The sequence below is a fragment of the Nomascus leucogenys genome, chromosome 12 (genome assembly GCF_006542625.1).
Source record: "Nomascus leucogenys isolate Asia chromosome 12, Asia_NLE_v1, whole genome shotgun sequence".
In the NCBI taxonomy this organism is placed as follows: Eukaryota; Metazoa; Chordata; class Mammalia; order Primates; family Hylobatidae; genus Nomascus; species Nomascus leucogenys.
The window spans coordinates 907,598-926,962 of NC_044392.1; the positions used below are offsets into that span (position 1 = coordinate 907,598).

The 19,365-nt window shown below is 56.2% G+C and overlaps 1 protein-coding gene across 4 annotated transcripts in view; it reads right to left on the minus strand.

Annotated features, from left to right (window-relative positions):
- COL16A1 (collagen type XVI alpha 1 chain) overlaps positions 1 to 19,365 on the minus strand; it is a 51,675-nt gene that overhangs the window by 24,453 nt on the left and 7,857 nt on the right. For 2 of the 4 annotated variants that reach the window (XM_030823284.1, XM_030823287.1), the window contains exons 9-43: positions 19,139 to 19,192; positions 18,813 to 18,839; positions 18,239 to 18,274; positions 17,198 to 17,224; positions 16,145 to 16,207; positions 15,820 to 15,861; positions 15,651 to 15,695; positions 15,514 to 15,549; positions 15,068 to 15,130; positions 14,662 to 14,706; positions 14,481 to 14,576; positions 14,255 to 14,293; positions 13,619 to 13,663; positions 13,457 to 13,483; positions 12,833 to 12,943; positions 12,418 to 12,453; positions 12,144 to 12,179; positions 11,955 to 12,065; positions 11,560 to 11,595; positions 9,346 to 9,381; positions 9,194 to 9,238; positions 8,746 to 8,877; positions 7,932 to 7,967; positions 7,635 to 7,742; positions 7,221 to 7,343; positions 7,062 to 7,115; positions 6,820 to 6,861; positions 6,447 to 6,482; positions 6,307 to 6,360; positions 6,047 to 6,115; positions 4,120 to 4,164; positions 4,002 to 4,028; positions 2,967 to 3,026; positions 2,755 to 2,802; positions 2,583 to 2,636 (exon numbers count right to left, since the gene is read on the minus strand). In XM_030823284.1, the coding sequence (XP_030679144.1) occupies positions 2,583 to 2,636; positions 2,755 to 2,802; positions 2,967 to 3,026; positions 4,002 to 4,028; positions 4,120 to 4,164; positions 6,047 to 6,115; positions 6,307 to 6,360; positions 6,447 to 6,482; positions 6,820 to 6,861; positions 7,062 to 7,115; positions 7,221 to 7,343; positions 7,635 to 7,742; positions 7,932 to 7,967; positions 8,746 to 8,877; positions 9,194 to 9,238; positions 9,346 to 9,381; positions 11,560 to 11,595; positions 11,955 to 12,065; positions 12,144 to 12,179; positions 12,418 to 12,453; positions 12,833 to 12,943; positions 13,457 to 13,483; positions 13,619 to 13,663; positions 14,255 to 14,293; positions 14,481 to 14,576; positions 14,662 to 14,706; positions 15,068 to 15,130; positions 15,514 to 15,549; positions 15,651 to 15,695; positions 15,820 to 15,861; positions 16,145 to 16,207; positions 17,198 to 17,224; positions 18,239 to 18,274; positions 18,813 to 18,839; positions 19,139 to 19,192 (1,944 nt within the window). Of the gene's footprint in view, positions 1 to 2,582; positions 2,637 to 2,754; positions 2,803 to 2,966; positions 3,027 to 4,001; positions 4,029 to 4,119; positions 4,165 to 6,046; positions 6,116 to 6,306; positions 6,361 to 6,446; positions 6,483 to 6,819; positions 6,862 to 7,061; positions 7,116 to 7,220; positions 7,344 to 7,634; positions 7,743 to 7,931; positions 7,968 to 8,745; positions 8,878 to 9,193; positions 9,239 to 9,345; positions 9,382 to 11,559; positions 11,596 to 11,954; positions 12,066 to 12,143; positions 12,180 to 12,417; positions 12,454 to 12,832; positions 12,944 to 13,456; positions 13,484 to 13,618; positions 13,664 to 14,254; positions 14,294 to 14,480; positions 14,577 to 14,661; positions 14,707 to 15,067; positions 15,131 to 15,513; positions 15,550 to 15,650; positions 15,696 to 15,819; positions 15,862 to 16,144; positions 16,208 to 17,197; positions 17,225 to 18,155; positions 18,275 to 18,812; positions 18,840 to 19,138; positions 19,193 to 19,365 lie in introns of those variants that run through there. The other 2 variants (XM_030823286.1, XM_030823285.1) reach the window with 2 other exon arrangements.

Genomic DNA, 19,365 nt, shown 5'->3' on the forward strand with positions numbered 1-19,365 from the left:
GGCACAGGGAAAATACCTTGAACATGTCAATTATTACTATTTATTTATTTATTATTGTTATTATTTTTGAGATGTATCACTCTGTCGCCCAGGCTGGAGGGCAGCGGTGCAATCTCAGCTCATCGAAACCTCCGCTTCCTGGGTTCAAGAGATTCTCCTGCCTCAGCCTCCTGAGTAGCTGGGATTACAGGCGTGCACCACAAGACCCGGTTAATTCTTTTTGTATTTTTAGTAGAGATGGGGTTTCGCCATGCTGGCCAGGCTGGTCTGGAACTCCTGACCTCCAGTGATCCGCCGACCTCGGCCTCCGAAAGTGCTGGGATTACAGGCGTGAGCCACCACGCCTGGCCGGAACATGTTAATTATTATGCCTTAAATCATTATTCATCCCCTGCTCCCCTCTCCAGGGCCAGTGTGTTAGTTCAAGCCTAATACTTTGTAATTGTTTTCCTGACCTCTCAGAACTACACGTTCTACGTATTGTCCTACTGTGGAAGCGAAGTGCAGCCAGAGTTGAAACCTAGAGGCTCAATGACCTACCAGTTGCCTCAGGCGTCTTTCTTAACCTCGGTGCCTCAGCTTCCTCCTCTGTGAAATGGACTGAGATGAAATGAGATAACTAAGCACTGGGACAATACAGCCTTGGATGAGTAAGTGCCGTACATCCCTGAGCCTGTTTCTATACCTGAATAAAGGGGCCGCTCGGCCCTCCTGCATCCCACCTGGCGTGGGGCACGTACCTGTGAGCAGCAGCCTCAGCTTGGTCTCAAGCACTGGCACTAGGTGAGGACTCTGGTGCCTGGGACCAGACTCAGCAGTCACTCCTTTCTGCCTCATTCCCCAGCATGTCTTGGCAGGGTGTACATTACATCAGCTCTCGCTTATTAATGGGTCACTTTGAAACGACTCTTACGCTTCCCCAAGCAAACTGCAAGCCCTCTGCAGACAGATTCCTGTTTCCTGGCAGTGTGGCAGGAAGCCCCAGACACTCGGCAAATGTGCGGCTGCAAATATGTGGCGTGGGCTCTAGTTCAGCACTTCCAATGGGGTAGAGAGAATTGGGAACCTGGCAGAGACTCCCATCAGCAACAGTGGCTCACTAGAGCAGACTCCCAGCCCACGGTGGCAGGGGAGGCGTGCCAGGGTGGCGGGGGCAGGGAGGGAAGATACGAAATGTATCAAATAATTGGGGCAAGGAGGAGTAGCTTGTAAAAAGCTTCCATGTGATGCCGCCCTGTTTCTTCAGGTGAGAATCACTCCCTTAGGAGCTGGGAGCCAGACACACGGACAGTGGTGTCTATGCCACCCAGAACCTCTGGAAAACGTGGCTTGCTATACAAACCACTGGGAACTGAAAGGCATCAGAAGAAGGCAAAAAGTGCTTTGCATGGGGAAGCCCCAGTCTAGCATCATCAATTCCTAGTCGGGTGGCCTTACACAAGATACTCCATCTCTCAGAGCCTCAGCTTGTCCAGCTGTGACTTAGGAATAACAATACTGCCTTCCTTTTGGGGCTTTTATGTAAGGCTCAAATGAATAAAAGAAAGGATATAAAATAATAATAGTACTCATCATCACAATAATGATACCTAATGCCTTCTAAGCATTTGTCATATAAATAATATATAATAGTCATGGGTACAATTCTATACCCTTCACACGCATTAACTTGTTTAATACTCACAAAAGCCCTATGAGTTAGGTGCACTTAGCAGAAGAGGGCAGTGAGACACAGAGAGGTTAAGGAACTTGCCTACCGTCACACAGCTAGCACATGGCAGAGCCGGGATTCAAGTTCAGGCTGCCTGGCTCTGGAATGTACCCTTTATTCACAGTGTCACACAGATCTTGGCTCCTGATGCTCTCCCCTCAGTATCTCTGGCTTCCTCGCGATTCCCCAAACACATCCCACCTCTGGACCTTTGCACCGGCTGCTTTCTCCGCCACAAAGGCTCTCCCTCACAGCTTCTCATCTCTCTTAAGTTTTGATTCAAACATCACCTTCTTTTCAGTACATTTTGCAAATACTTCTCCTGCCCTCATCCCATTTTCTATCCTCACTCTCTGCTTTACCATTCTCCTTAGTACGTATCACTTTCTAACACACTATATTTTATTTATTTATCTTGCTTATTGTCTGTCTCTCCTGCCAGAATATAAGCTCCAAGAGGGCAGGGACTTTTATTTTTAGCCACTACTGTATTCACAGCACTTAAAGCAGTGCCGGAAAATAGCAAACGTGCAAAAACACCTGTTGCGTGAATGAGTGTTGAATGCTGCTCCGAAACAGTGGGCCGGGCTCTGTACCAGGGTAATGGATTTTTATCTGACCCAGATTGTGGGTTCCTGACAGCTGATGCAACAGTGCGTTCCTTGAAACAGTGCTGGGAGCACAGAGCCTGGCCTAGAGGCTCAGTGGGCCCTCCTTGCCACCCTGGGAGGCAGGTAAACAGAGGAGTGAGAAATGGCATGTCTGTGTTTTTGGGGTGGGGGAGCAGCGTCCTTGGGGTCCAGCCTGCAGCAGCCACCCTGACCGCATGAGCTCTGCCACCCACGCTCCTCATTCTCTTCTCCCCCTTTACCTGCAGCCCAGGTACTCCAGGGGGGCCTGGTGGTCCGGGAATACCTGGTGGACCCTGAGGGAGAGAAGAAAGAGTCAGAGCCAGCAGAGAGCTCTGCCCCATGGCCGAGAGCAGCTGTTTAGGGTGGACAAGCCGCGGGGCGCTGGCGGACAAGAGGAGACAAGCGACACACCTGCGGGCCCGGCTGCCAGGAACTGCCCATCCAAAGTCCTGGAGCACCCTGGGTGGGAGTGGGGGTCGCAAAAGGGGAGAGGTTATAGGCAACATCTACACCAAGCGCGGGGCTGCGTGGGGAGGCGGCTGGCTGGGGTGCGTGGGCACCCAGACGAGGCTGAAGCTGGTCCTCTCCCCCGGGCTGGGGGAGGCTCTCACAGCGCCACTTACCGGCAGGCCAGAGAAGACGAGGTCTCCTCGAGACGGGCAGGAGCACTCCCCTGGCTCACCCTGAAAAGACAAGAGCCTTTGTGAGACACGGACGAAGACGAAGGGCTCTCTTGAGATGGACATCTGAGAGGCACGGGGGCTCTAGAGATGGAGAGGCCAGGGTTTCAGTCCAGGATCTGCCCCTTCTCATGTGCCCTTAGGCAACCTGTTCAACCTCTCGGCACCTCAGCCTCCTCGCCTGTAAAATGGGAACGATAATTCCAAGCACATGGAGTCTCAGGAGGACAAAATGGATTCGTGTATACAGGGGTCCTGTCGCATGGGATTATGCAGCAAACGATGGTCCTGCTGTTACAGTCGTCAGTTATAAACTTGTCTGCTGCCACGCAGGTAATCTTGCCTTCAGTACAACTGCAGCCCCACGCCTCTGGGCCCAGCCTGGCTTCCATGCCCTTCGCTCAGGGGCCCCTCACCCCTCTGCCCTCTCACCACTAGTCCTTCCCAGCTCACTTCCTGCCCCATCCTCTGACTCAGGCCCCATTTGAAAATGCAGCTGCCCTCCTAAGGGGGCCTTGGAGTTTTCCAGTCTCCCGTAATCCTGGTTGAGTCCCAGACCAGCAACCAGGTGAAGTCAGGCATATGTGGAGCCCCTGAAACGGGGGTAGCAAGGAGCCCAGGATGTCTCCTCCACCCCCATCCTCCAGTCCAAGGCAGCTTCAGGTGCACAGGCTCCCCTGGTTCATGGTGGGAAGGCTGGAGGGGCTGCTAATCCCCCAGAGTATGGGTCACAGGTGGGAAGGCTGGAGGGGCTGCTAATCGCCCAGAGTATGGGTCACAGGTGGGAAGGCTGGAGGGGCTGCTAATCCGCTAGAATATGGTTCACAGGTGGGAAGGCTGGAGGGGCTGCTAATCCCCAGAGTATGGGTCACAGTGGAGGTGGAGGGCTGCTAATCCCCCAGAGTATGGGTCACAGGTGGGAAGGCTGGAGGGGCTGCTAATCCCCTAGAATATGGTTCACAGGCCCTTGGAACTCACCTTCTCTCCTCGTGGTCCTTTTTCACCCTGCAGGGAAGAAACACAGGAAGGTGAGCAGATAGGGGTGCCGAGGCAGGGCCGGCCATCGCTTCCTGCTGCCCCAAGACACTGTACTCACTGGCGTCCCTCTGGGTCCCGTCTGTCCTTGCTGCCCATCACGGCCCTGAAGGGAGAGAGCCCAGAGTCAGAGGGTGAGACTGGGCAGCGGCCAGCCATCTGGCCTGCTGCAGAAAAGGGCTGTAGGACAAACAGAAGCAGCGCCAGGCTCCGCTGGAGCCCAGGGCCCAGGGCCCATGTTCCAGAGGAGGAGACTGAGGTGCCGGACAAGGAAGAAGCCTGGCATTGCCTGAGCATGTCTGGGTGCCAGCCACTGGGCCAAGTACCCATCAGGGAACACTGAATGGAATCCCCTCTCCCAGCCCGGCAGGACGGTACTGTTCTGGTTTCCAGGTGAGGAAACTGAGCCTTGAAGAAACTTCGTGATAGACCCAACAGCCAGCTGCAGCCAGGCGTGTGTAGCCTGAAGTCTCTGCTCTCTCCTCTCTCCCTTTAGTGCTTGATACACTTTCTTCCTATCACAAAAGTTACATCTGTTGACCTAACTGGGAGAAGGGGATTTCGGCCCCTATTTTATCCACAAGAAATTGGAGACTTTGAGAAGCTGTCACTTGCCTAAGGTCACACCCCTAGCGAGTGTGGGGCTGAGGAAGGGAAGGCTGCTGGATGGAATTCAGCATGAGGAGAGGTCTGGAATGTTCTCCTGAAAAGGAAAGCAGCTTGGGCAACGGCATGGAGTCTGCTCAAGCCAGGAGAAGCCAGCCTGGCCACACAGAGGCTCATAGCTCTGTGCTCATGGCTCCTTCATGTGGGCTCCGCCACCTTCACACCTGGGACTTGAAGCTCCCTGAGGACCAGGCCCACGTCTCCTTTTGCCTGGGGCTCCCTTTTGCTCCTCCTCCCTGGGACAGGCAGGAACGCTGGCTGTCCAGCTCTAAGGGGCAATAGAGACTGGCTGTGTGGGCTTGGGTGAGTCCCTGCCCGCTTTGGATGTTGGTGCACCCTCCTATCAGTGAATCCCAAACTGGAACTAGAATTTCTCCAGGGATCCGCAAAGATAGAAGAGGATACAGTTCACTGGGCTATTTTTAACATTACCGAAAGCCCAAGACAAATTACACATTTGCCCACCGCCTGGCATGGAACAGACTGGCTGAAAGGTAGCATGCCTTTGATTTTGGCTGCAATTAGATTATCTGGTAAAATTCTCGCGGGTTCATGTGGAGTAGAAGCTGACGACTATACAGGTCTTTGATGACTAAAAATGAGAGAATGCACTTATGATTACTTAATCCATGCAATTTGTTCAATAGACATGTCTTTTAAAACCTGGGAGCCACTGGGTGAATAGTACAAAGGGAAGGTCTTTCCAATTACACTGGAAGTCGTTGCTGGTCTGGATCTGTGCTGTCTGATACAGTAGTCCATGGCCACGTGGGGCTATTTAAATTTAAATTAATTAAACTTAAATGTCACTTAAAACTGATTTCCTCGGTCCCACTAGCCACATTTCAGGTGCACTCAACAGCCACCTGTGGTTGTGCAGAACGCAGCTTCCATCCTCAAAGACAGTTGTACCGGGCAGCACCGGTTCACATGTCCCTAATGACTGGGGATGGGCTTTGAGTCAGGCAGGCCTAGGTTGAAGTCCCTGGCTCTGCCTCCTCACCCTCTGGCCTTCAACTTCCTGATCTATGAAGTGAGTTCCCTTACAGGGCTGATGTGAGGATGACATGAATTTCTGTGTTTACAACTTAGGACAGGGCCTCAGCATGATCACTGCTCAAAAAATGGTGGGGATCATTCTTGTATTATTCAAGCATTTCCCTAAAAGAGTGAGGTCTTCCTTGTCTGAGGCCGGGCTGAGGCCTCTCTCCTCCCATCCCCGGTGCCGCTGGGATGGGCAGGGTCAGCCCCGTGCCCTCTTCCCAGCAGAAACATCCTTGGTTCCAGCAACACCACCAGCACGGAGCACAGAGAAGACTTACTGGAGGCCCAGAGACACTGGCCCCAGGAGGTCCCACGGGTCCGGTGGCTCCTTTCACCCCTGGAGATCCCTGTGTAAGACGGGGTACAAAGGTCACAGGGGCAGAATTGGAAGCCAGCTACAACCCAGCAGGTAAGACACATCCCAACAGGTCTTGGGCAGCCCTCTGATAGGCATCATTTGGCCCCCATGTCCCCTGTGCCTGCTGCTGGGACACTCTGGAATACTGCAGGCCCAATACCCATGGAGGCAGAGGCTCACCTGGGCACCCTTCTCTCCGGTGGGGCCAGGTGGTCCCCGAGGTCCTGGAAGTCCCTGCAGATGGAAGCACAGTTAGTTAACCCATATCCTAGAATGGCCCCCTCCTCTGCTATCCTCCTTGAGGACTCAGGCAGACGTACCTGAATGCCAGGCAAACCAGGGGCTCCAGGCTCCCCCTGCAAGTCAGAGAGGGCAGACTAGGGCACAGCAGCCACAGCCAACCTGCCCCACTGGCCCTGCTGCACCAGCAGACCTGGTCTGGGTGGGGCATCTGCCCGCCCAAATTCAGAAGAGCTCCCCAAGGAGACCCTGAGGGTCAGAGAGGCTGGGGTCAAAGGCAAGTCCCCGACAGAAGCAACAGCAGGCCAGGGCTGCGACCTGATCCCTGGTCCCAGAAGTAAGTCCTACGCATCGGGGGGCAGGCAGAGCCCTGCGGTTTGGGAGTAGATGGAAGTAGGTAGTTGGCTAATGGAAGTGTTGAGGGGACAGGCAAAAGCAAGGCTAGAGACTCACCTGGGGTCCCTGGACTCCCCTTCCTGGAGGCCCTGGCTCTCCCTGAAGAGGCAGAAGGACAGTCCCTGGCTCAAGGTTCCCCAGTCACCCTTTGCCCTTCTCCCCAGCCCCTTCTCCTCCAGCTTCTCCCTGCCCTACACCCTGCCTCCATTTCCCACTCCAGGCTCACGGCTCCATGGATCTCCCTATCCCACCTCTGCCCTCACATAGCTACAGCCCAGGGCCCCAAGACTCACACATACCTGCACGCCCTTCAGTCCTGGGGGCCCTTGAACTCCTGGTAGGCCGGGTTGGCCCTAAAAGGCACAAGGTGGCCCATGGAGTCCCCACAAGAGAAAGGGGGACAGGAGGGAGAGGAGGCAAAGCCCAGGCAGGGAAGGGCTGGAGGGCAGGCAACTCACGGGTTTACCGGGTCGGCCCACGCCTTCAGGGCCCTGCTCTCCTTTGGGGCCAGGCTGCCCAGGCCGTCCTGCCATGTCGGTCACTGTCCCCTGCAGACTGGGGCAGGCAGTGCAGCCATCACCCTGGTCAGAGATGGGTATAGCTGGGAGCCCATGAGCCGGGGCTGGCACCCAGGCCAGGACGCCCTGCACCCCTCTGAACACTCTGCCCCTTGAATGCTCCTACCTCAGCCTGGGAAATCAAAACAGGCCCCTGACACTCCTAGCGGAGGAGAGGCCCCAAGGAGCCTCCACTCAGTGACTCTGACAGCCATGAAGGCCCCAGCTGACCCTGCAGTCCTTCCCTCACTGGTGCAACACCTGATTTTTTTATGCAACAAACTCTCCCGACCCCAACCACCCCGCCTGACTAACCTTTTCTCCTTTTGGCCCCACGGGGCCCCGAACTCCAGGCTCTCCTGACAGTCCTGGCCGCCCTGTGGTGCCCGGCATTCCAGGGTCTCCAGGATTCCCAGCATCACCCTGTAAGGAGTGGGGTTCAAGGAAGGCAAGGATGGCCCAGCCGGGGGCAGGTTGCCCCCTGGGACTCGCAGGCACTCACAGTCCTTTGCTGGGGCTGAGGGTTGGGGGCTAGGGAGGGATGAAAAGGAGGCAAGGAGGGGATCTGAGAGGATGCCCTGCCCACCCCCATGCCCACGGAGGCCCTCTCACCTTCTGCCCCTTCAGTCCACGCTCTCCAGCCCTGCCCTGAGGAGAAAGCATTTCCAGCACCCGCTCACTCATACCGGCCACCCTGAAGTGCCCGGCACCACATCAGGCCGGGGCATACAATAGTACACAAACAAAATTTCTGCTTTCATGCTAGTGAAGCAATCTTGCCCGGGTTCAGAGGAGAGATTTGTGCCAGACTCCTTGCCTGGCTGACATGGGCAAATTAGCTCATCTATCTCTGTACCTCAGTTTCTTCAGCTGTCAAATGGGGATGATAAAAATAGTATAGGCTTCTGCCCTGTAGGGATCCTGTGAGGTTAGACAAGCTAATATGTCGTGTGCAGCAGTGCCTGGCACATAACGTCCACTGTGGCAGTGCTGGCCATTACTACGAAAGCAGTAACAGTGATAATAACCACAGTGGTGACTGCCATTTCCCCAGTGCCCATAGTGTGCCACTAAAGCACTTCACACGCACCATTACTAGGCTTTACTCTGTGCAGGAAACAGAGGTGGAGGGAAGGTGACTTGCTCAAGTCAAAGACTAGTAAGAGGCAAAGCTAAGATTGGAACCCAGGTCTCTCTGGTCCTAGGATGGCGCTCTTTCTGCCCACTCTGCCATACTCTGTCCCAGGATAAAGGGCAGAGACCTGTGAGGGCAGCTCCTGCTGGAGACAGAGGCTCTGACCCCGCCACACCCTCCCCACTACCCCCAATTGCCCAGGGAGTCAAGAGACCCAGGAAGGACCCCTCCCCTCTCCTTAGCCCCACCTGCATCCCCCCTCCAGAGGCCCCTGCCTATATCCCACCTCACCTGTTTTCCTGGCAAGCCAAAGCCTGGAGGCCCAGGTTCCCCCTTCTCTCCGGATGGGCCAGGCAAGGCCAACACACGGACATCCCCATCCTGAAGGTTGGACAGGGCCGGGCATGGCTCACAGGGCTCCCCCTGCCAAGCAAGGACATTGAGTTAGGGGGTCCCCCAGGCCCTAGTGCACTTGAGCCAGGTTTGGAATCTAGGGCTGGGGAATGTCACTGGGTCTGACACTGCACCTCTGCTGGGTGAGGGGTTATCTTGGGAAAGATGAAGGGAGAACAGGAAACAAAGGTGGAGCTGAGTCATCAGGGGTCTCCGTGCCTTGCTAAGGGGTCAGACTCTGCCCGACGGACAGCAAGGAGCCCCGGAGTGTTTGAAGTCGAGCAAGACGAGTGTCTATCTAGGAAGCTCACCCAGGCTGCAGCACGGAGAATGTCCCCAGACTCACCTTTGCCCCTTTGATGCCTGCTGGCCCCACTGGTCCTGGTGGCCCCTGCATGTTAAGACGCTACAGGTAATGCCCAGCATCTGCCAGGGCCATGCCTATCAGCGCCCCCACCTTGTCCTCTCCCAAGCTGATGCCATCCACAGCATACTTACTGGACTGCCAGCTGGCCCTGCCTCCCCGAAGTTACCCTGAGAGAAAGCACAGAAGTCATGATGAAAGAGGGGATGGACTCCAGGTGCTAGAGCAATCCCAAACCCAAAACCATAAAAGCAGCCCCTTCAGATGTCCAGACTACCCTCTCATGTCCACAGAGGAAGAGGGCTTTCTCCAAGGTCCCCAAGGGAGTCTGTGACCAGCCAGGGGCTAGAAGCCCTATTTCTGCCCCCAGCCTCACCTCATGGAATCCAGCCCACCCTCAGCCCTGGCTCAGCACACAAAAATCATGAAGGCATTTTTCCAACAGCCTTTCATTGGACACCTTTACACGCGGAGCACTGGGCTGAGGCACTGGGTAGACAGCAGTGAGCAGCACAAACAGCAGTGCCTGTTGAGCTTGCACAAGCAGAACTTTCTAAATCATCATTTTAAACAGTGGTGAGTACTATGAAGGAAATCAACAAGGTGATGAGACAGAGTAAGTGGAGGTGGTCAGAGAGGTGTTAACCCTGATTATTACCAGAAGAATGAGAATAAGGTCATCCAATGAAAGAATAGGGGGAGGGTAGAGAAGAAAAACATTCTGGATGCTTCTAGTGGGAACCACAAGTACAAAATCTGACAGGTGGGAGTAGTCCGGACATATTCCATAATGGAAAGAAGATCTGCATGGCTAAAGCACAGTAAACCAGAAGAGAAGGGGAAGAAGCGGATGAATTTGGGAAGGATGGGGGCTGGGGCATCCGGGGTCCTGTGAGATACAGCGGAGCTGTGTTAGAAAGTAAGTCACAGAGGGACTCTAAGGAGGGAAATACTGATTCTTCTACAAAGCCACATTAAACTACCAGGTGAAGGCCAGGCACGATGACTCACGCCTGTAATCCCAGCACTTTGGGAGGCTGAGGCAGGTGGATCACCTGAGGTCAGGAGTTTGAGACCAGCCTGGCCAACATGGCAAAACCCCGTCTCTATTAAAACTACAAAAATTAGCTGAGTGTGGTGGTGCATGCCTGTAATCCCAGCTAAGTGGGGGGCTGAGGCAGGAGAATCACTTGAACCTGGGAGGTGGAGGTTGCAGTGAGCAGAGATCATGCCACTGCACTCCAGCCTGGGCAACAGAGGGAGACTCAGTCTCAAAAAAAAAAAAAAAAAAAAAAAAAAACCACACACGAAAAACTAGCGGGTGAAAACTGGACTGCTGCAGGGCTACAGGGGCCACGGGCAGACCAGAGGAGGTTCCACCACGCAGGAGAGAGGCCACGGGGACACAGATTACCATGGCAGTGGCGGGTGTGGAGAGAAGTGGAGGGGGTGAGAGAGCCGTCATGGGCAGAACTGTCAGGACTCGCTGGGGGCTAGAGGGAGGGGGCAGTGTCAAGAGTGAAGGACCTGAGGACGACTGCAAGGCTGGGCTTTGAGGGGCTGGCTGTGAGCTGATGACTGAGATGGGGAAGCTGAGAAGAGGTGGCAGGCGGCGTGGGGGTGCAAAGGCCCCACATGTGATGTGACATGTGGGCTTCCCCTGTTAGGGTTGAGTCTGCACACATACTTCAGTGTTTCTCACACTTGAGCACTCGTACACCCACAGAATTTGGGTAACATTTGGGTAACACTGCATTAGAAGTTCAAACCTGTCATTTGTCTCCAGTGCAATCATAAATAGATACGTTAACACAGGCACTGAAATTGAGTGACCCACAGGCGTAGTGAAGATTACAGTCTCTGGAGCCAGGCTTCCTGGGCTCAGTCCCAGCTCTGCATCCAATCACCTGTGTGACTTTGGGCAATTTACTTGGCCTTTCTGTGCCTCCATTTCCTCATCTGTGAAATGGGAATAATGGAGCACATACCCCATAAACTCTGGGAGGACAAAACAAGTGAATACACTTACAAGATTTGGAATAGTGCCCGGCACATAATAAGCAATAAAGAAGTGTTACATATTATAAATATTATAAGGTAATCTTGAATGCGCTTAATAGTTTTAGAATATCATCACACCTACACTAAGGAATTCTCTTGCAGAACATGAGGGCTCTCAGAAATAAACTCTTTGACTCAAGTCTGCAAAACACTAGTAAATTAATTTCACCGTGAATTTACCATCTGAATCTCTTGTTTATATTACCCTCATTCCCCGCCCGCACCGCTCCTCCCCTGCCTGCCTGCCAAGAAACTCCAGTGTCCCTAACATCTAACCCAGGTCTCACCTTCTCTCCTTTCAGCCCTGGCACCCCAGCTCTCCCCTGAAAAACAACCAAGACAGAGTCTCAGCATCTCCCCATTCCCACCTCTCCAAGGCTCCCCAGGTCCCAGTGTCCAACTAGAAACAGAAAGGTAAGATAGGAATTATGTCCTTCAGGTAGCTGGACAGTTTCATCAGTTAGACAACTGAAGCTAGAGGTGCTAAGAGGAAGTTCCAGGGCAAGGAGCCTGGGGCAGCACAGGGACGGAGGGAGGGACCAGGAGACAGGCCTGGGACACCTGCCTCTTCCCCTCCCTCCTGATCCCTGCCCTGAGACTTGGGATCTGAAAAGCCAGGGAGATCACCAGTATGGCAAGGATGGGCTGAACTGGGCTGGGCTGGGAGAAAGCAGTCACTCACCGGAAGGCCAGGCAGACCAAAGCCAGGGGAGCCCACATCTCCACTGGCCCCTGTGGAGGACACAAGATGCTGGACCCCTGCAACCGAGCTGCAGGACAAGCAGGGCTCTCCCTGGGGAAAGAAGAGGAAGGATCAGAAGTGCTCCCAGGTAGGCAGAGGAGGGCAGCCAGGAGAGCAGGGTTCCCTCACCTTCTCTCCTTTGATGCCTTGGATGCCAGGGTCTCCCTGCAGGGTAAAAAGGTTTGTGGGCTGAGGCAGGGCACGATGGAGCACCCCCAAACTCCCTGGCAATATGCGAGGACAGCAATATCACACACGCAAACCATCCAAACATCTAGGGGTCCCATGGGGTCCAAGGCCAGCACCCCAGAGGCAGGGTTCATCAACCCACATAGCAAGCAGGAGCGTGGCAGGGGGGATGAGGCTGGGTTAAGCTACCCCAGTGGAAAGTTCCTGCACGTACCCGATTGCCTTTTTGTCTGACAGCTCCCAGGTGCTCCTGAAAGAGGGGGTCTGTGAGAGGGGACTGACCCAGTCCTGCTCACTCCTTTCCTCCAGCCCCAAAACATACCCAATCCTAGGACACAGCCTCACTCACAGTAAGGGTGGGCTCCAGCCCAGCTTGCCCAAAAGGCATCCTAGAGTCTCCTGGAAAGCCCTGGGAGGTTGCCATGGAGACCGGAGGTGGCACTCTAGCCCAGCCCTGAGTTCTATGGTTCAGACCCCTTACCACCGTAAGAGCCCAGACTCTCTGCCCATAATCTCTCTGTGGACACGAGAAGTACCCAGCCCCTCTGCCCAATTCCTCTCTATGATCATGCCCCCAGGTTTCTTTGTGTGTTGGGGGAGGTGTCTCTATGGTCACCCTGGGCACTCACCCTGGCTGGTACAGGATCACCAGGCTCCCCTTTGGGCCCTGGTTTTCCAGGGAGTCCAACAAAGTTCTGGAACCCTTCAGGCAGTGTTGGGCACACTTCACAGGGGTCACCCTAGCAGAAGGGAGAGGCAATATGTGGACAGGGTGGGGCTGAGACCCCGGGGAAGGCAACGGGCCTCTTGCACATACCAGCCCTAGATGTTGGGTCCGCCAGAGCCCCACCCCCAACAGCAAAGTGGACAGCAGGAATGCCTCTGGGGCTTCCTGTTCAACTGACTCATTCATTCACCACAAGATTCCAGGGCGGCACAAAACTACATCCTCACCGTAAGCCTTAAAACATGACTGTCCCACTGACAGACATGGAAACTTGGGCTAAGAGAGAAGCTAATTGATTCGGCACATTCATAACCATGTGTGTGGTGGAGGGAGGGTTTGAACCCAGCTCACCCCCAAGCCAGGTTCTTTATGTACTCATTGCACATGGACATCAGAGGAAGAACGGGTGGGGGTCCCCTGAGGAAGGTCCGGCACCCCTAGGCCTAGGGCCCTTGATGCTCACTGTCATTTGCAGAGAGGGGGTCCCATTCCCACCCCGATCTGGGCAGCCAGGCCTGGGACTCACCTTCTCTCCCTTCACACCTGGCTTCCCCTGTTAGAAAAGAGGCAGTGGGCATCAGTGCCAGGGCAGAGGGCTGGTGTGCCAGCTGAGGGCCCGAGGACCTAGCCCCTCCCTCCAGAGGCCTTGGAAGAGCAGACCCTCCCCTGCTGGACTGGGGTCACTCACAGGTTTCCCACCAGGGCCTTCCTTTCCTGGGATCCCGGAGCTGCCCTGTGGTCAGAAGAAAGGATAAGGGGGGAGCCTCCTGGCCAACGTGACCTCGGCACGTTCCCCTTCCCCACCCGTGCCCCTCTGTGATGGCAGAACAATCTTTGCCAAATCTCTTGTTGCCATTTGTTCCATTCGGTAGGTTCCTGTTGCCTACCCTCCATGTCTAACCCAAGCCATTCTAGGTTTCAAAGGAAGGGAGAAAATGAAGCCTCTGTGTGCCCCTTCACTGGTGCACAGGACCCCAGCAGTCACAGACAGAAATTTCCAGAGCTTTCTCCACATCCAGGCACAAAGCTCTAAAATGAGCTTGGACCCTCCAGCAAAGCCCACTTTGGTCTTTACAACACTTAGGCCTGCCCATCCCTATACCTGGCACGCAGGCCAAGGTTCCCACCTCGGTGAGCACTGGGATGGGGACAGGACACTCCCCGCCAAGGGGCCTGGCCAAGCCGAGCCCAGCCTCCTCCTCCAAAGGCCCAGCCTCCTCCCTGGGACTTGCTTCCCCTGTGGGAAGCGGCCCCGGCCCCTTCTCTTCTCTCCTCCTGTCAAGCTTGGAGCTCCCCATGTGACCACACTCCCACCTATGCTTACCTTGTCTCCCTTAGGGCCTGGTGGGCCACCTGGATCCCCCTGAGGGCAGAAACAGTCAGGTTGAAGTTTCCAGGGACCTCTCACTACAGTGAGATCTTCTACCTTCACCCTCTCCTCCAGCCAGGGCCCCTGGGACAGAGCCTTATCTTCCCCCCTTCATTCCCTGGCCAGGGTGGGAGAGGGGTCTCTGAGAAAAGCACAGCAGGAGAAGCAAGGGGGTACTCACCGGGGTCCCAGGCAGTCCTATCCCAGGGGGTCCAGGGAGGCCGGGGGGCCCAGGCTCTCCTGCCAGCCCCTCAGGCCCAACAAAGCCAGGGTCTCCCTGGCACAGACATAAGGTGGGCATCAGACAGCTGCTACCCCAGCCCTGCCACCCCATCTCCACCCCACAAACATCCACAACTCACCTTCTGCCCTTTGGGCCCAATGACACAGATCTCTCCTGGCCGGCCCTGTGGGGAGATAAGGGGGAGGGTGTACAAACAGCCCTGAGGCCTGGCACCTCCCCACTGGGAGAGGTGAATGCCAACCTGTCCCACCCTCCCTGCCCCTCCCCCAAACCAGAGCCCACCCTGGCGTCCCAAGGTCAGCACGTGTCAACCTTATGGTGTTAGAGGTTCGGGGTTCTGAGGCTGGGAGTGAGGAGGCCTGGGCTGAGGTCCTTTTCTGTCCCCTTCTTGCTGTGCTTCCTGGGGCACAGCCCCTCCCCACCCTGTCTGAGCAAGGGGAGGGGGCTGGATTCTGAAGGTTAAATCCCAGCATTCTCAGACCCCGTGCTGCGGGTTGTGGTGGGGAAGGGTCCCAGGCACCTACGTCCCGGCCTGGCTTTCCCGGCACGCCCTTGATGCCTCCGTCGCCCTTCTCGCCTTTCTGGCCCTGGGGAAGGAAGAAGCAGAGTGACCAGGATGAGGAAAGGGCCTGGGACAGCTGCGCAGCTCCATCTGGGGCAGGGACAACTGCCTTCTAGACCCCTGGTCTCTGTCTCCCCTGAGGGTGAATGGCTTCAATCACCATGGGAGGGTAGACAACAGGGAGAACTTCCAGACCAGCCAAGCCACTCACTGGGGGAATCTGTGGCATTTCCCTCTAGGTCAGCTGTGTATTTGGATGAGGCAGGATGACTGGGTGGGGAGGGAGGGTCCTGCCAGCTCTGTGCCCACTGACACCCTCTCCTCAGAGAACCCTGACTCCTCCTTCCTCACAGCTCTACAGCCTGCAGACCTCCCTGGAACCCGCCCCTCCAAATCCAGGCTTGTTACCTTCTCGCCTGTTGAGCCTGGGAGTCCTGAGGATCCCTGAGATGAGAAGGGGAGACAAAGGAAGGGAGGGGAGGAAAGGGGGGTAAGGCTGGGCCCTGGACCCACCACCCCTGCCCTATCCCTGGTCCCACACTCACCAGAGCTCCTGACTCCCCCTTCTCTCCCTTCGGGCCTTCTGCACACTGAACAGGGGAACACGGTGTTGAGGGGGGCAGAGGGTCACCTGATGGGCTGCCAAGCACACAGCCTTTCCCCAGGGGCCGGCCCCATATTGACCCTGAAGCAGGCGTCACCTCCACGTCTTACCTGAAGCGGGGCATCCGGGGAGATTCTAACACAGTCATTGCCCTGGGGGTAGGGAACAAGGGATCAGGGGTGGGAACTCCTGGGGAAGTCTCCGAGATGTGTTGTGAGGAGGATCAGCCCGGGAACCCCACAGTCCTAAGTATCCCTAGAAAAGAGGGGCTTCCACACCCGAACCCCTAGAAAGACCCCGGCCCTCACCCCCCTCCCGTGATCTGGGCCAAGCTGCAGGCTTTCTGCTGGGATAACGGGATGATGGCTCACATCCCACCTCACCCCAGGGCACAGCTGGCAAAGGTTCTGCCACGGGCAGGGCTGGGACACTTACCCGTGCTCCCTTCTCTCCCTTGGAGCCTGGTGGACCAGGCAGGCCCCGCTCACCTTTCCCTCCCTGAGAGTGAAACCAGAATGGAAGCTAGGACCGGAGAGGGCACATGGGAGCCTCGAGGAAGCTCTCCCCACCTCTGGCCCCCTCCACCCATCCCCCAACACATGGGTAGGCAAATACGCACACACGTGAGCAGTGTCCCGCCCCGCGCCTCCCCCCACCACACACAAGCATATGGACTCCACACCCATTCATCCACATGCCCTCCCACCCCAAGATGCTATATTTGGCAAATCCACGGTCTCAAGCAGGGGGGTATCCCATCCCCCATACCTGTACCCAAGCACATCAGCTCACACACAGCACAGCTGGAGGCATGTGGACACACACATGCACGGTGACAGAAACCCATGCTGGCTGAGTGTCAGGCTGCCTGACTTCAAATCCTGTACTTGCTAGCATGTCACTCAGAGCAGGTCATGTTGCCTTTCTGAGCCACAGTTTCTTCATCAATAAAACGGTATTGACGAGCACACACAAGCACAACTCACAGTTGCATAGCTTCCCTCCCCATCACTCGCAAGCTCTGCAGCCTCGTTAGCCCCACAGGTATGTGGGTTCAACTCCAGCCTTCGTGTGCCACACATATGCAAACATGTGTCCCCGAGATGCATGTAGCCACACCCACACGTAATCATTCTAACACACCCAGTCAGACATATGTGGGCACAGCTGGGCCTCAGTTTCCCCTGAAGTAAAATGATAGCACCCACCCTGCAGGCTGACTATTAAGAGGGTTCAAAAGGGTAACAAGTGTGCACAGGTGTGGCCTAGGGCCTGGTTGCACAGAAGGGCCTCAGAAAAGGGCAGCTCTTAGCATCTTTGTACACACACAACCCCCTGCTTTCTCTAGCACGCATACACCTAATCACCCTACACACATACAGGCTCAGGTGGCCCTGATATAAACACACAGCCACAGGGCCACATGCTGTGGGAATGGCTGGGGCTGCCAAAGAGGACGGGAATGTCCTGTTCTCCATTAGGACTCACCTTGGGGCCAGAGGGAGCAAGTGTGACCTGAGGGGACAGAGGAGAGGGCATCACACTTCCGGTAGAGAGAGAAAACCAGGGACCCAGAGAAGTCAAGCAATTTAGACAGGGTCACACAGCGTGGTAGCAGGACCAGCAGCCTATATCCCAGCCGCTGCTCTGCCTCCCAGGCAAACTAGCGAGCTGACTCCATTTCCTCAGCCTGTAGCATTTGCAGAGGGTCTAACCTACCTCCTCTAAACTGCCTGGCTTTGGTTAGCTCCGCCTCCCAGTTGCTGGGATAACATGGCTGCTTGGTTTCCATGGTAACCTCTGCACATCTGGGGACCATCAGTCTTACCAGATTTGGTGGGGGACTGGATTGAAAGAGGGAGCAGGGAGCAGAGGAGGTACTCCTGATATCCCCCGAAGTCAGGGGGCCTGGAGCAGAGGGGAGCTGGGGTTGTGCCCTTGGTGGACCAATGTGGCAGGTCAACTCAGAACGTTAGGCCGCAGAAAAATGGTGACACGCTGCCTATGGAAGAGGCACAGTTGGATGCCAGCTGGGCTCACACTGAGCCCCTCTCCTTGCCCTTCCGGACCCCCGGAGGAAGGCTGGACCAGGGCCAGCTAGCAAGGGATAGCAGACCCCGAACCAACGCTGTGGGAGCCCTTGCGGCGCTGAGCCAGCTCTTCCCCTTCTCTAGGCCTCCAGGAGAACGAAGGAAGCCTCCACCAGAGCAGGGGGAGAACTTGCGGGGAGTGCAAAGCTGCCATCAGCAACCAAGGCCCTGGTCCTGCCGGCCACAACCCCATGCCCATGCCCTGAACCCGAAAACACTGCAGATGACAAGGCAGGTCACAGGCTTTCTTCCACACAGCCCTGGCTTGGTGGGGATGGCAGTGGGGGGTCAAGCCCGGCTCTGGGAGATGGGCAGGGAGCGAGTGTGAAAGTGTACAAAGACCCCCTTGTCCTCACCCAGGAGGCTGCCAAGCCAGCTCTAGGCAACGTCCACTCCCGGCTCTTGCCCGCTCCACCCTGCACACCCTCCATTCACTCACATTGCTGTCCCGGGCACCATGGACACAGGGCGGACACTGAAAGGGAAGCGCAGGCGAAGAGGTCAATTCTGAGCCCCTGGGTGAGCCCTCCCCACCTCCATCACCACCAGGCCCGCAGAACATCACACATGTCTTGAGTGGAATCTGAGGGGAGCCTGAAGATAGGAATTCTATAAAACAAGCCTCACCCCTCATTTCCCACCCACCCAGCCCCACAGCCATTTTTCAGATGGGGAAACTGAAGCCCAGAGAGGAATAGCAATACGCCCCAGGTCACACAGCATGCTGGGGCAGAGTACGGCCCAGAATCCAAGGGCACCATGGCTGAAGGCTGGACTCTCCCCATGATGCCCGTGGCCGTTTGCTGCCAATTCAGCAGGAGTGTCCTCCAGGGCTACCTACCCCCCAACCCAAGGAGAGGCAGTGGGCAGACAGGGCCCAGCATCAGGCCCTCAAGGAATGCCAGGAGCTGTGTAGTCAGCCAGCACCCCTATGCTGAGGATCCGTGCCCAAAGCCTGGTCCAAAGGGTTCATGCTGGCACCTCCCCTGCTGCCAGTCCACTGGGAGGCTTACCTCATCGGCTGCTGTCTCCCGATGGACCTGAGGAAAGGGCGGGGGGTGTGGGAATGGGCAGGGAGCTCAGGGGGCCGAGGACTGTTTCCAACACCCCTACCCCCAAACCAACAGGAGTGGGCACTCCAGAGAGTGCCAGGCACTGCGTCTGTCTCACCCCCATCCGTCCTTCTTGATCAGAGCTGGCACCTACATGTCCTAAGCTCTGTCCAGGAGGTGGGAAAGGTGGAGGAGAGTGGGAGTGGAGCACCTTATCCCTGGGGTTTACAGGGGCACAGAGGGCAGACTGAGGGCAGGTGGGCTCCTCCCCCCACCCCCACATCTACCTTTGCTCCCCTTTCTGCCTTCTGGCTGATTCTTCCCGTCAGCTGGGCATCCACCTGGGCAAACAGAGCAAAGAGAAACCCTTGGGGAGGGGGAAGTTCTGGGGCCCAGGCTGGAAAGGGGCACCCGGGCAGGGGGCATGGGCCCCAGGTATCCCCTCAGCCTGGCATCTGGCACCTCCTGGGGCATCAAGGGCCTGCTCAGGCCCCTGTGGCTGCCCCAACAGGTC